Source organism: Talaromyces rugulosus, chromosome I (assembly GCF_013368755.1).
Source record: "Talaromyces rugulosus chromosome I, complete sequence".
NCBI lineage: Eukaryota > Fungi > Ascomycota > Eurotiomycetes > Eurotiales > Trichocomaceae > Talaromyces > Talaromyces rugulosus.
The window spans coordinates 6,049,048-6,063,016 of NC_049561.1; the positions used below are offsets into that span (position 1 = coordinate 6,049,048).

The 13,969-nt window shown below is 45.2% G+C and overlaps 4 protein-coding genes across 4 annotated transcripts; all 4 read left to right on the plus strand.

Moving 5' to 3' along the window:
- Positions 1-458: 458 nt before the first annotated feature.
- Positions 459-2,618, plus strand: TRUGW13939_02077 (uncharacterized protein; the record flags this gene model as incomplete). The annotated part of the gene is made up of 5 exons (XM_035485273.1): positions 459-795; positions 849-1,564; positions 1,638-1,963; positions 2,013-2,449; positions 2,506-2,618. The coding sequence occupies 5 exons, from the start codon at positions 459-461 to the stop codon at positions 2,616-2,618; spliced, it is 1,929 nt and encodes a 642-aa protein (XP_035341166.1).
- A 1,127-nt stretch (positions 2,619-3,745) lies between these two features.
- TRUGW13939_02078 (uncharacterized protein) lies at positions 3,746-8,692 on the plus strand (the record flags this gene model as incomplete). The annotated part of the gene is made up of 7 exons (XM_035485274.1): positions 3,746-3,778; positions 3,839-3,859; positions 3,927-5,438; positions 5,502-6,479; positions 6,578-7,002; positions 7,056-7,758; positions 7,874-8,692. 7 exons carry the CDS (start codon positions 3,746-3,748, stop codon positions 8,690-8,692), a joined length of 4,491 nt encoding a protein of 1,496 aa, XP_035341167.1.
- A 1,177-nt stretch (positions 8,693-9,869) lies between these two features.
- Positions 9,870-10,859, plus strand: TRUGW13939_02079 (uncharacterized protein; the record flags this gene model as incomplete). Its single annotated transcript, XM_035485275.1, has 4 exons — positions 9,870-10,051; positions 10,106-10,269; positions 10,324-10,610; positions 10,677-10,859. 4 exons carry the CDS (start codon positions 9,870-9,872, stop codon positions 10,857-10,859), a joined length of 816 nt encoding a protein of 271 aa, XP_035341168.1.
- Positions 10,860-12,709: 1,850 nt separating this feature from the next.
- TRUGW13939_02080 (uncharacterized protein) lies at positions 12,710-13,881 on the plus strand (the record flags this gene model as incomplete). Its single annotated transcript, XM_035485276.1, has 3 exons — positions 12,710-12,827; positions 13,053-13,072; positions 13,477-13,881. 3 exons carry the CDS (start codon positions 12,710-12,712, stop codon positions 13,879-13,881), a joined length of 543 nt encoding a protein of 180 aa, XP_035341169.1.
- Between the last annotated feature and the right edge of the window lie 88 nt (positions 13,882-13,969).

Genomic DNA, 13,969 nt, shown 5'->3' on the forward strand with positions numbered 1-13,969 from the left:
CCCAGGCTTGGCACGATCGGGCCTAAGCAGGATTGGGCTGCCAAGGATTCTCCTATTGGTTATACATCAAAGTGGACCACCTGTTAGACTCTGACCTGTAACAATGACGCCCTTGGTCAGCACAATCCCTACCTCAGAGCATCCATCGCCTTCAACTTATGAGCTCGTCCCGGCCATCTTTCATCATCCTATTCTCGTTTTCTTGTCTGCTTCTTTCCAAAGTTCGGCGGTGTTTCGGGTTCAGTTTAGGCAGCAGCCTTTTAACGTCATGTAACTGGTTACAACTGAAGAAGAAGGTGCTCAGCGCTCTGTCTCTTCATCCTTCCTCCTTCCTCATCCATCGAACCTGACCTTCCTCGCTTGTCAGTACTCTCTTTGAAAAGTCCTTTTCCATTGCAGCAACCATGGCTTGCAATCTTCTGTCATGGATTTTCCGCCTAAATCGTGCCTCTCCGAAAATGGCTGGGTCTGAACCCTCTGAGCGTATATTGTGGTGTGCATTCTCCAATAAACTTCAGAGACCATTCTCTGTGAAATGCACTGTCGGTGTCGATTCTATTTCCAACCTCAAAGAGAAGATTTGCAAGGACATATTCAACTGCGAGTTTTCGCACTGGGACCTCGATCTCTACAGCCCCGCCAATCCAATCAAAAACGCAGTTACACGGAATGATTTGATACTGTTAAACCCACGTCAACAGATCTCGTCTACATTTCCATCGTCGAATGACCCGCAGCTCGACATTATCGTCATCGAACCACTGCCAGAACAATCTCAGTCTGTCTCCACTGGAAGTAATATTCCCAATTAATTATCATATCCTGCCCATGGCTGACGATGATACTAGGTGGAAAATCTCCAACTCTTGATCCGCAAGACATGATATGCACCCGGGATGAAACAGTTTCAGTCCTTGCAAAAATGGTGGTGGATGAAAAAATTATCCATGTTCGCGGCACGCCATCAAGTGGAAAGTCGATCCTTTCACTTTTGTTAAGAGATCATTTTCGTCGAAACGGCTGGAGAGTATTCTTGCTTGGAACTTGGAAGCAATGCCTCGATGACGTTGATGGTCTGGGACACTGGACTAGGTTCGCTAAGGTTCTCGGATCAAAGTACCAAAGTGTATACACCGTCGCGGACTTTTTCACCGATAAGACTGTCATCATCCTAGATGAAGCACAGGGAACTTACAGAGATACGACATTCTGGAACTATGTTGTCAAGGATATCAGGGGCGGTGTGGGCTACAAAGTCAAACTGTGTCTCTTCAGTTCGTACGGTAGTCCCTCGGCTGGCCTGCCTTATAATCCCAGCGATCATCGCACGCCTATCGATTTTGCTCCGAGGCAATGTGTTTCATTGACTCCTGTAGTTGCGGAAGGGTCAGTGTCGATAGGCCTGTTCTATACCAGACACGAGTTCGATGATGTTGTCACAAAACTCTGTCGTTCTGATCCTGTTTTACAGTACCCCATTGGACAAGACGCTCGCGACTACTTGTTTGACCTCACCAATGGACATCCTGGGGCTGTCGGATCGGTTGTTCAGTATATTTTCAACGTATGTCATTGCTTATAGTGATTTACATATTGAAAGTCCTTTTAAGCAACTTCCCGCTAACTTTGGACTTTAGGTGTTCCGTTCTGAGACAAAATTTCAGGTTATTTCCGCAATAACAAAGCAAGATGTGGTCCAGGCTCTAGCAGATGATGCCAAAGTATTCAAAAGCATCAAGGGAACTCTTGTCTCACGCTCTTTTCCACAAACCAACCTCACCCCGCAGGCCAAGGTCGTCTTGTGCAAAATACTTGAGGATGGATACGTACCTTTCGACAAGACAGATGAAGGAGATGCTGGTCTCAGATCCTGCTACGAAAATGGATGGATTCACAGGGCATTACGTGAAGATGGACCGCGAATTCAAATTGCCGCTGTTCTACCATCACGCCTACACGAAAAGTAATGTTATTCGGAGTTATCTTTCATGGTTCCATGCTAATTCATTTAGATATGTCGAGTACCTTATCGGCACATCTCCAATACCATTCCCAAAGGACGATTTTCCCACCATTCAAAGCTTGTGTATCCAGATACTACGTTGCTTCTCTGCCAGGAGGCTTAGGCATTGCGTGGAAGGGAAATTGTCAACTGCAGCACAACTCAGGCCTGTAGAAGCACAGTACCAGGATGAACTATACAGAGCTTTCAATACTGTCGTAGGTCGCGGCGTGCCGATATCTAGTGAATGGTCTCGAGGTGGTAATGGACGAGTCGACTTCTGGATCTCGGAAATGCGGTGGGGAATAGAGCTCCTTCGCGAACACAGCAATGTCGATGAACATCTCGCTCGATTCAAGAAGGGAGGCCGATATTATCAATGGGTCATGGTGGACATGATCAAGGATTATATTGTCATTGACTGTGCAACGTCCCCACCAGACAATGGTATTCAACTTGTCTCCTACTTCTCTTACGTGGCCGGATTGCTAACAATATCGTAGACCACCCTGATCCGAAGTTGATGCGCGCTGTTTTCAGTGAAGATTATTCGCAACTGATGCTGTTCGATCACAAAAATCACAGTATCACAAGCCCCATCGTTTTGATCAACTGACTTGTCGGTGCGGTATTATGTCTATCTTTCCTTCTGTCTTCATCAGTCACATAGATATCTTGCTACCCCTTCCTCCATTACTACATTATCAGCCTGATGTTGTGAAAGTGATGTTACTAGCTGCTATTCTCTCTATCAGGCTCACATCTCACAGTTAGCCTGTCAGCACACTCGAGTCTCTGGTCTTGGCTATATGATAGGAATTGCCTAGTGTTGCATGTTTTCTTTGCTTGAACATGTTGTTAGTACTCTACCTCTGCATGATTAGGTGGGTGACACATGGTGCGCCTTAATCTGTAGAAGTTCCTTTCCCTTTTCACTGTCCTTGAGCGGCGAATGAGGAATAAAAGTACTTTTCTATACAAGCAGACAATTCTAAGTAACACGAATGTACAGAGGCCCCATTTGGATAGATGGAGGCATCTTCATATGAAATTACTTTTCGATAATTTCCTTTAATTGCCAAAAAGGACATTTTTTAGAGAAGCGAACAACCTTGGAGCTATCCTACCTAGGTAGACACACAGTGATAGAGTAGTCTTTGAAAACAGATTCTCGACCAGCAAGTCACCTGGCTAGGGAAGTTCTGCCTGAGGTTGATACTGACGCCGTCACCTGTTTGTTTGTTTATGTTTGTGAAATCCCACAGCCAGCCTTCACAACATCTACCTAACAGCCCCACTAGTTCTTCTTTTCCCTCCTATTTCATCATCTTCCTCTATCTTTCTTCTCGAATCTTCTCCTCCCATCTTCTCCTCCCATCTTCTCCATCATCTTCCTACATCATCTTCCTTCATCATTCTCCTTGAATGTCTTCTTCCATCCTCTTCTCATTTTCCTTCTTGACGTCTTACGAAGTTTAAGACTTCCTGGATCTGAGTATCTCACGAGGTCTCACTTCAAGTCTTCAAACCAAATTCAACGAGCTTCACTTTACAACGACATTACCAAGAAAGCAAGATCAAAAACGAGAATTTTTCTGGCTGACTGTCTGACGAGCTCTCAATCCACGACCTCATCTGAGTCCTGAGAAGCCTCTCTTTTCATTCACTCTATCACACTCATTGCTGATCAACGAGCTGGCTGTTTCTTTTCTTCGCCAGTCCAAAGAACTTTTCTCTAGCATCATGACGAATAAAAGAGGATTGTCTACTGATCAGGTAAGTGCTTTACTGCCAGTCAATTGAAAGACGTCAGTCTAACGAAGATACGCATGTCAGGGCCCGACAGAGACTAAGAAGGTACGTACGCCCATTAATTGGCGGTGATAGTCAGCTTCAAATAAACATACTAATCATGGTCTTGCAGCTCAAGAAAGGCATCACTGGCAAGGACTCGGTCAATGACTGTCCCGGACGGCCATCTGACCCGTCGACTTTCCTCGATACTAAGAACAACGAGCAGAAAACGGCCGCATACGTGGGCTACACGGAGGTCGCTCACCTTCGAGAGTTGGCCGTTAGTTGGCCGTTACTGAAGGCCTATCCTCGATTCGACGCCGTTTGCCGCGGCCTTTCGCGAAAAAGTCCTTTTCTATTGATTCTTGGGGATGAGAAGGCATTCACCGATGTAAACCCAGACCACAAATGGCCGCTGAGTGATGACAACGACGCCACTATTCGATCCCGTCACATGGCAGCGATTATTCTTCAGGTCGAGAAAGACTTAAAGGATTATCGCTTCGCACCCCAAAACAATTCTTTGAGGAACCACGAGTACCAAAAAAAATTCAAGGATGCGTTCCCCGATCTCGCCATTGCTAGCTTCATTCAAACATGCCCACCACCAGAATTGGGTCCTCTCGAAAACGAACATAGACTCGAGTCTATCAATAGATGTTGGGCTCTACTGACGTATATGAGGTATTCCATCCAAGCCAAATCCTGGAATTCGCGTTTTAGCAAAGAAGGTGTTGCTGTCCGCGTGTCCGTTGCAGCATCTCACATACCGGGGTGGATGAGACCAACAGATACTATTGTACGCCCTGAGATTAAGCCCCAAGGAGAGGTGGCGGTTGGTGACAATTTGAACCCGATCTCGGTGACTGTGGTCTGGGAGCGGACAAAAAAGTTTGACGGCTACGAGGAACTGGTGAGCCTGCTGGAGACCGCTGAGGAGAAAGGACTCGCTATTCCGAATAATTCGTACCTGCTACCCAACGATCACGATCCTAGACTCTTCAAAAGCATATTCTCGTTCAAGGACTGTCTTCGGCGAATCTACCGTTGTCAAGAAATTGGCATGGATATTGAGAGACTCCGGTTGGATTATATCATCACGTCTGATGAGGAGCCGAGAAGTGACAATATTCTTGTTGGAGACTGGGACGAGACTCTTTCTACCTTTGATAATAAAGATTTCAGCAGATTCTCAGTGAAAGTCCTATTTGCCGCCATCAAAAACAACGGTGTTTCTCTTTTCGAAAGCTTCGAGCCGTTGCCGGCTCTTACCTCGTTTTTCACAACGGTGGAGTCTGATGTCACTGTCAATGCCCAGAACGTGAATAAAGACCTGATTGAATACTTCAAGAGCATTCCGGCGAGCAACTCTAATGAGGTCGGACATCCACCAGAGCCAAAGACGTTCGATAGCAGGGAAGCTTTCATCGCATATTACAGCGGTTTTGATGTCGAGACTGAGGAGGGCAAGATGAATTTCCAACGAAAAGTCCTTTCTAAGCTGAGTCGCAACGCGAATTCGGCGAGTTTGACACAGGACCAACTCCCTAAGGATCTGGCTAAGGAGGATCAACAGATTATCTCCGAAATACAGAAAAATATTTGTCAGGAGTCCATCGAGGAAGAGTCATTTCCCGACAAGGTATGGCCGCTCTTCACTTCAAAGTACTTTTCATTTGGACCAAAGAGCTCACCCTCTTCATAGGATGACAGATTGATGCAAGCCCAGTACTACACGTTTCAACGAGCATTTTCTGGCACACAGAGTCGTGCTGGACCACCACTAGACATTTGTATGCGCCTCCTACTGGCTACGGAACAAGCAAACGGACTCTACAAGTCCGAGCTTCTGAAAGACTTTGTTAAGTCGGAGTTCTACAATTACCAACTCGCAGGAGCTGTTGGGGTAATTCTAAAGCTTTATGGTAGTATAAATGCGGAGCTATTACTCTCTGGTACTGGGCAGCTATACCATCCTCAAGCGAATGACGTCCGTGATGCTGCTAGACAGCTCCGAGATATTCGCGTTCATGGTGTAATACTGGCTGATGAGACAGGATTTGGGAAAACGAAGCAATGTCTGCTTGCGGCGGTTTTACACTCCCTTCTTTACACTGAAACGGACGATAACGGTGATAACTGCTACAGGCCGATGCTTCTTGTTGTACCCCCAACCCTGATTCGACAGTGGGTTCAAGAGATATACCATGACTGGCCTTATCTTCGCCCTCTCCTTTCTTACGAGGACCAAACTCTGAGATCAAGTTTGGATATCATTCAGATCCCACAAATTGCTATGCGTGAATTTCCTAGTCTCGATGCTTTTCCTCCACACCTCCAATATATATTCAACTGTCATGCACGAATTGCCAGCCGAGTGATCATCGTTACTTCATACATGACCCATAAGAACAGGACTGGGCAGACGGAAGTCAAGCACTATCCAGGAAAATCGTTCGACCCGCCGCGATTTCATCCAGAGACTAACGAAGAAATCTTTGAAGAAAAGCCAAGGACAGAAACAATTTGGAAGTCAGGACATACGAAGCGCTATTCTCTTCTGATTGCAGATGAAGCGCAAAAAGTCAAAAATCCTGACACGGATACTTGGTGCGTTCTACGAGTCCAACAGTATCCAAAGACCATCCTTGCAACGGCAACTCCAATGTTCAACGCAGCTCAGGTATGTTATTCAACAGTCCCTTTCACACAAAGAGAGAGACAGAATATATTCACCTCTCTCGCCCATAATGCTCCAGTTCGCTAATTGTCGCGTGAAAGGATCTCGTTGGTCTTGTTGGTCTTCTCTGGCCAGCTGCTCGAGAGGATTTATATGCCAGTGCAGAAACTGACTCACGACTGAAAAAAGTGCTTCAGGACATCGAGAAGTCCCGTAACGACCCCATGAAAGTACTTTCTAAACTTGACTTGAGGGACCCTGCTCGTCTTGAACTCATGAATACGGAGTCTCTGGCAAAGATCTTCGCGCACCGCGAAAAACTCCATCTGAGAGTAGCTGCTCGATTCCAGCCTCTCCTTGATCTAGTTTGTGTGCAAAGATCTCAAGGATCGCAGTTGAATATAAAAAGCGGCGCACCTATCAAGCTTGGGACTCTTTTCAAGAAAATACATTACCATACCGCGAAAGCCCAATTTGATCCCGGAGAGGAACTCGAATATCAGATGTGGCACAGAGAAGCTGCCAAGTAAGTTCGCTCTTCTGACACCATAAAAACTACACTGACATGAATCGACTCAGGGAGTACGTCGCGGAGTCCAAGAAAGTGGAGATAAAAATCGCCGCTCCGAATGCCACAGTGAAGAAAAGCAAAAGGGACAATAAGGACAAAAAGGACTTTGCAGCAGCGATAATCCCTCTGAGGAAACTTGCCATAGCCAACTTCGCAACCAAACTAGCTCGTCTCAATGCGATCATGGAGAACATCGGAGGAGACACCCATGTCACAACTCTGCGGTTATGGAGAGCTAAAGGCATGGATGCAGAGATGATCCATCAGATCACGCGTGGCAAGGGCGAAAAACTTGCGCGGACTGCTGAAGATCTTCTAAAGTTCCTCACTCATGGCTCGCCGGCTTTGCGTCTCATATTCCAGGAACTCACCAAGGTGAAAGTCATTGAGAAAGTTAACAAAGAGCGATACGGTCATCATCAGAAGTTGATCATTGGCGAAGTTGTACCAGCAAATGCATTTTTACTAGAGACAGTTCTTAGAGCCTGTCTTATCGATGCCAGAGTGTTCCATGCTGATCTCTCCCATCAAGCTAAGAGTCTGATGGTCGATATGTTCAATGACGCTAAAAGCTCGTTGAAGGTCCTCATCATGCTTTATGATGTAGGGGCAGTCGGTCTCAATCTGCACAAAGCCTGCAATCGTGTTCTCATCTCCAGCATACCTCGCAGCCGTTGTCAAGAAAGCCAACTCGCCGGCCGAGCTCTGCGGGTAAGCCTCTCTTCCCATCCTTGATGTTACGAGTTACTTTTACGCATGCCCTTCTCGATGGGCAGAAGTGCTGATTTGGCAATGTCATCAGAATAGTCAGCTGACTTTTAAGCAGATCACTTCGGAATTCCCGTTAACAGTTGTCCGTAGATGGACACCAAATAGCCATGATCAATTCCGCGGAGCTCGGCAGGCCGAGAAAGCAGCGCTGCAACTGGCAGCAAATGCGCAGGATTCTTCGATTAAGCGACTGATAGTTCAACTGTTGCAAAAATTGCAACCCGAAGTTGACGAATGCCATCAAAGTACTGCTGGGCAAGACCTGCTGGAAGAGATGACTACTCGTAGCCAGAAACGAGTAGAGGAAGCAGTGGAGACGCTTAAGGGGGAAACAAAGGGGGAAAGAAGTCAAAAGGTGCCAGAGAGATACGGATCCTTGAAATTCGACAAACACGGTACCATACTTCCGCATTCTCCTATAACAAACACTACTCGCTCTGATAGCGAAGACGAACTGGAATTTGGCGAAGAAAATGACGACGAAAACCACGAGGAACACGACGACGTTGATAGCGAGGACGAGATGTTAGAGGCCAGCTGGGGAGAAGGACTTGCCGATACAGCAGACATCGATATAGACGATGCGGCAGCCAATTTCGTCAATGAAACTCAACCAGACGACGACACCCGTCACAAGCTTGCCCTATTGCAATTGCCATTTAGCAAACAGTGGTCAGAAAAGGACTTGGAAAACGAGCTTTACATGAGGATTGGGCTACACTTACTCTACAATAAAATCCATGGAGGATCCTGGCTGCACCTTGGAAGATCGATCCATCTCGCATACCTTCAGTTTCCTCAGAAAGTCGTCGACAGGATGAAAGGATGTACTGAAGCTACAGAGAAACAGAAGAAGGCAGCTATGACATTCTAAACAGTTGCTACGTTTTTTGGAGAAGTTTTTAGCTCTCAGATTTTCGAGGAGTTACCAGGCGATATAGCCACCGGAAATTCTACTTGGATTGATCAGGGCGTGGCAAATGCATGTACCTTCATAAGTCTAGATTGAGCAGAGAAATTGAACAACATTATTCTTTAACTACCGTAGCATATGCAACCACATAGCACTAGACTCTTGGCGCATGCCTGGGTGCAGTCGTTCACAGCTTCCACAACACCAATCTTCCCGAGATCCAATTTGGCTTTGGCATACGTCGCGCGGTTGAAGATTTTGAGTTCCTCCAGAGCAGCAGTTTCCAAGGCTTGGGCGGCCCTGCGTTTCTAGGGTCGCATAGAGCGGCCGAGCCTAGGAGTCTAGGAACCATATGGTTTGGGGGCCGGGCCGAGGTGGCTCCGTTGCCACACGAAGCCACACCGGCGGAGCCGCATTCTTTGTCCCTACTTCGAAATATATCTATCAACTACCGCTAGGCAGTATAGAACTGCAGTGGCAAACGACTCTTTGTTACTAGAAATTCCCAGATCTTTTAGTGCTCGCAGGCCATTATAAATAGAGGCCTGCTCCCCCCTGTAGTTTAGTTCTCTTAGTCAGTTGTCGTCCTAGTTAAATTCATGACTTAGCTTTTGTTTACCTTCCTGCTTCCACGCTGTAACAGAAACCACCCTTCCGAGGGTCCAATGGACCAATGCAGCCGTTTCTCACTGCATTATAAAAGGTTTATAATAAAAAGTGCTTTTATCTAATTCTTTTTAATTATTTTTTATAAAATTTATAAAAGATTTATAGTAAAAAAGTACTTTTATCTAATTCTTTTTAATTATTTGTTATAAAATTTATAAAAGATTTATATTTTATAGTAAAAAAGTACTTTTATCTAATTCTTTTTAATTATTTTTTATAAAATTTATAAAAGATTTATAATAAAAAAAGTACTTTTATCTAGTTCTGAGACAAGCAGAGCCTTGAAATTTTTGTCACCTGACACAAATTCGTGTCATGTCAGAAGTGGGTCCTAGATATAATACGTAGTTCCTTCCTCAAACTACAAACACTCAACCAACGCCCCAACTCCACCGCACAACCTATAATCTTAGCTTTCCTCTCCTCCTTCTCCTTGTTTTCTTTCTTCGCCGCAAAGCTTTCTACCATCATGGGGAAAGATACAAAAAAAACCATCGAGTCTACCTCTTTAGAGAAAGCCCTCGAGAGTATCAGAGAGACACTCGACACATCAAGTGACGAGGTCACCGTTGAGCTTGATAAAGTGTCTTCTAAAGTCGCCGACAAAGTAATCGAATACCTAGACAACTTCGCAGAAAACCAGGCTACTCGGTAAAAGACCTCTGATACTCACGATTAGGATCCAAGCTAAGCAAGTATGGCTAGACTCACCTACGACGCAGAGCTCAAGGTATTTCGAGTTGTTGTTATGCCTACACCAACACACGAAGCACATATTGACTGGTTGCACCAATCAATCCTTGACGCAGTTGGAGCGGGTCACCTTACTAGCCCAGAGAGTAAGCGTCTTCGTCTGTCTGGCGCAAATCGTAAGTAATAACTCTATTCTTCTTTTTATGTTTACTAAAACTTATATGCTCTAGGGAAAAGGTTGACCAATACTGCGAACCAAACCTCGACTAAGGAGCCTGATGCTCTTCTGATCCCCTTTAGCGTGACAGTCCCGACAATTGTCGTTGAAACTGGGTGGAGTGAAAGCAAAAGGCAGTTGGTGAGGGACAAAAACATTTGGCTTGGTGATACCAGAGGACAAGTTCAGGCTGTAATTGTTATCAAGTGGCGACCGAATTATCACACACGCGAAGTGAGTGGTGTGTTGGAAGTCCATAAGCCAAATGCCAGCCCCAACGGTACCCTTGACCAGACCGAGGTCAGTCTAATTTATTTCACCCATCCATTCTTTGTCGTCCGTAGCAATACTGAAATTTACACGCAGAAAATTTTCCCGATTCCAACCAACGGCACCTCTCAAGTGATACAATTCACGAAAGCTGAGCTGTTTGCTGGCTCCCCCATGTCAATTCAAAATCCAGGGCAGCTGATCGACTTTACTTTGGATGCGCTTCGTCTCACAGCCCAAGAGGCAATGCAGGAACACGGTTTCAATCCAAAGCCATGAGGGAATTGGGTATTGATCATAGGCTTTAAAATAATCATCTTTCCCGCCGTGTGTCTTGGTCCAGTTATGGATGCAGTTGCGCAAGCTCTAAATACCTTCAAGGCATCATGGAGAAATGATGTTAATGTTTTTCAGCGACAGGCTGGTACGACTCGGGATGAATTCGCTTTATACTGATGTATTCATGTATATTTATTATATCAAAGCAGAGTTCTAATACAAAAAACTATATAAAGATACTTCTTTATTATTATATATCTAACTAATTATATTTTATTCTTTCAAATAAATAACATACTACTACTACTCTTTAATAGTCTTTGCAGTCTATTATTAAAATAGTACTCTACTTTATCCTTAGATTACTTTACACAATATTCTCATCTCACCTTCTGTTAGCAGAATACCACCCTGATTCACGTCTTGGTGACGAGTTGTTGAACTGATTGACAGGCTATTCGTAATTGTAATCTCTAGCTCGAGATAACTCCCTAATCACTCTGATATATAACTTGATTCATCATCTGTTTCTTCACTTTAGGCACTTTTAATAATTACCTCTCTTAGTTGAGTAGATAGCATAGTTATTGTAAAGTGCCAGGCTCGGGAATGCCTGATCCGGCTTACAAAGGCCTGCAGATCCCCTGCAGGTTGAGTTGATATATCATAAAAGATATATTATAAAGAAAGCAACTACTCCTTATATTCATAAGATATAACCCTATTAAGAAGTAATATCTTATTTAGATTAGACTTATAAGCTTAAGACTTTATTCTAAAGAATAGAAGACCTTAAGTAATATTACCATTTGTGGAAGCGTCGCTGATTCACGCGACCCCAATGCGTCGCCCCGATGAGGTGTAGCGTAGCCTGATCAGGTTTGGTGTGATGGGGCCCGTCCCGATCGGGGATCGCGTATGAACCGCCCGTCGACGACATTTTCCTCCCTAGAAACAGCACGACGACAATCTCCCGGCCGCTTAGACCCAGTGCCTAACCAGAGCCGAAAATTTCGCCCCCTGGCTCGCCTCTTATTTTACCCCGTCGCGTTCAGCGGCGGTCCGCTGATGCTGGAATCAGTCAATATAATACGCTTCCCACGCTCCATGAGGACAGAGAATTGAGACAGCCTCAGAAGATCTAGATCTTCAGTATAACTGTCTCAGGTCTAGACAGCAATCTCATAGGTGACATCAGCGGCGTGACTGACAGGGATGGGAACTTATAGTTAAAATGAATTGCGCCAAAGGATGGGGTGATTAAGGTGCTACTGTATAGGTCCACTGCCAGCAGAGACGACTGTCGATAGTGGGGATCATGTTGATCTAGGAAGTAAGTTTCAGCTGGCGGAACATGCAGATGCACATCATAACTGAGATCCTTCCTCTTTCAGTAATTTCGGTCTATATTATAGCGATACAGGATATCTAGATGGTCTAGTTTGTCTAAAACAAGACACCAGCGGCCTAATTACAGAGTTGCACACTGTGAATACGGCCAATGACAAAATTACCGCATCGTTAGGCGATGGAGGATACGTCAGTCTTATGTTGACTGAAAAGGAATTGGCGATGGCAATGCCAGTGGTGATGATGATGATTCCATGCTTCAAGAGTCGTGAATTCGTTGGATCGGCGAGTGGAGGTCTTTCATGAGAAACAAAGCATGATTATGTAACGCTTGTTTCCAAATCGATCAGCCTTCAGGAATTTTAAGCTTACAGAAATTAGTTGATATAAAAGAATTGTTAAAGCACCGTCCTACCTGATACTGAGGTGATTTTTCATCATTCTCAAGGTCCCCTCCTCTCCCCCAACAGTCCTTCCTGTCCCATCATTCTTCTACAGCCATGATCACTCTAGATGAGATCATCTTCTACCAACCCGCCTCTCAACTCCCTCCCAAGCCATCCCAACGCACTACATTCACTCCGCCGTCATATGGTCTCTCATATGGACCGTGTAGTGGTGAGTGGACACTTGATGGCCTGGTCTCTTGTCAGAGATACGGTGATAGCTAGAATCGGCGATGGAAGGCTGACGGCTGTACGCGATGTAAACAACCCCGGATCACAGCAATCACAGTGTGATTATATCGTATGCTAGCTAGGATGGCAAGGGGCTTCCAGTGATATGCTTAGGAATTATGGAGCCAGAGCAACTTGCGTTGAGTAGAGCTGAAAATGAAGATAGCCTTGATACCGATTGTCTGGGTATGTCCAGAGATTATCATGACCAAAGTGAGCGTCATTTTTCAGCCATCTCTATGTTACTTTGTTAATGGGGGATACGCAGATAAGTTAGGGACAGACAGTCAAACAATTCAGCGTGGGCTCATAGCTGGATCTGACAAGCATCAAATGACGTGCTAATGAATATCACAAGCCTTGCCACTATGCGTGACCATAATTCGAGTCCCCCGCCAGACAAGTTGTGCGACTCTGATCAGCCGATGCATTCATAACATGTAGAAATTCCCATGGTAACACATTTCGCTGACCACATACCATTAGATGATGCCAAAATGAGTCAGTGCGTTTCAGAGATGACGAAAGAATCCAGTATCAATTAGGTTCCGTCAGACGGTACTCCTTGGGCTAACAATATTATGTTGCAGAGTGATCGCGAAAGCAATGCTGTGGTGGCCAAGAAGAGCAGTCAAGATCTGGCTGCTGTGGATCGCACCCGTTTCAACGAACAGTCGACACCAAAACGCAGAGAATGGGGCGAAGAATGTCTAGATGGTCCTGTAGCAGCAGCAATGCCTACATTACAGCCTTCTAGACCAGATATGCGTGAAATGCTCGTCGCCATCGCCACACGGGCCGTAGTAAGCGGCAGAGGAAGAATCGGTCAATTTCGCCTGAAGATGCTGATAGCGACGATCTCGACGATCTCGATGATACTGATGATGATGATTACGTGGATATCGCTAGTAGCCCCGATGATAAAGAAGAAAAGTGGAACGCATATTCGCAAATGTCGTCACAGTTCGCAGAAATCTCTATGGTCTGCACAATAACTAGCTAATTGAAACCGGAATATTCGATAGGGTATTAAATGACTTGAATAATTAGATAACTCTTAAGTCCTATTACATGGTTATAAAC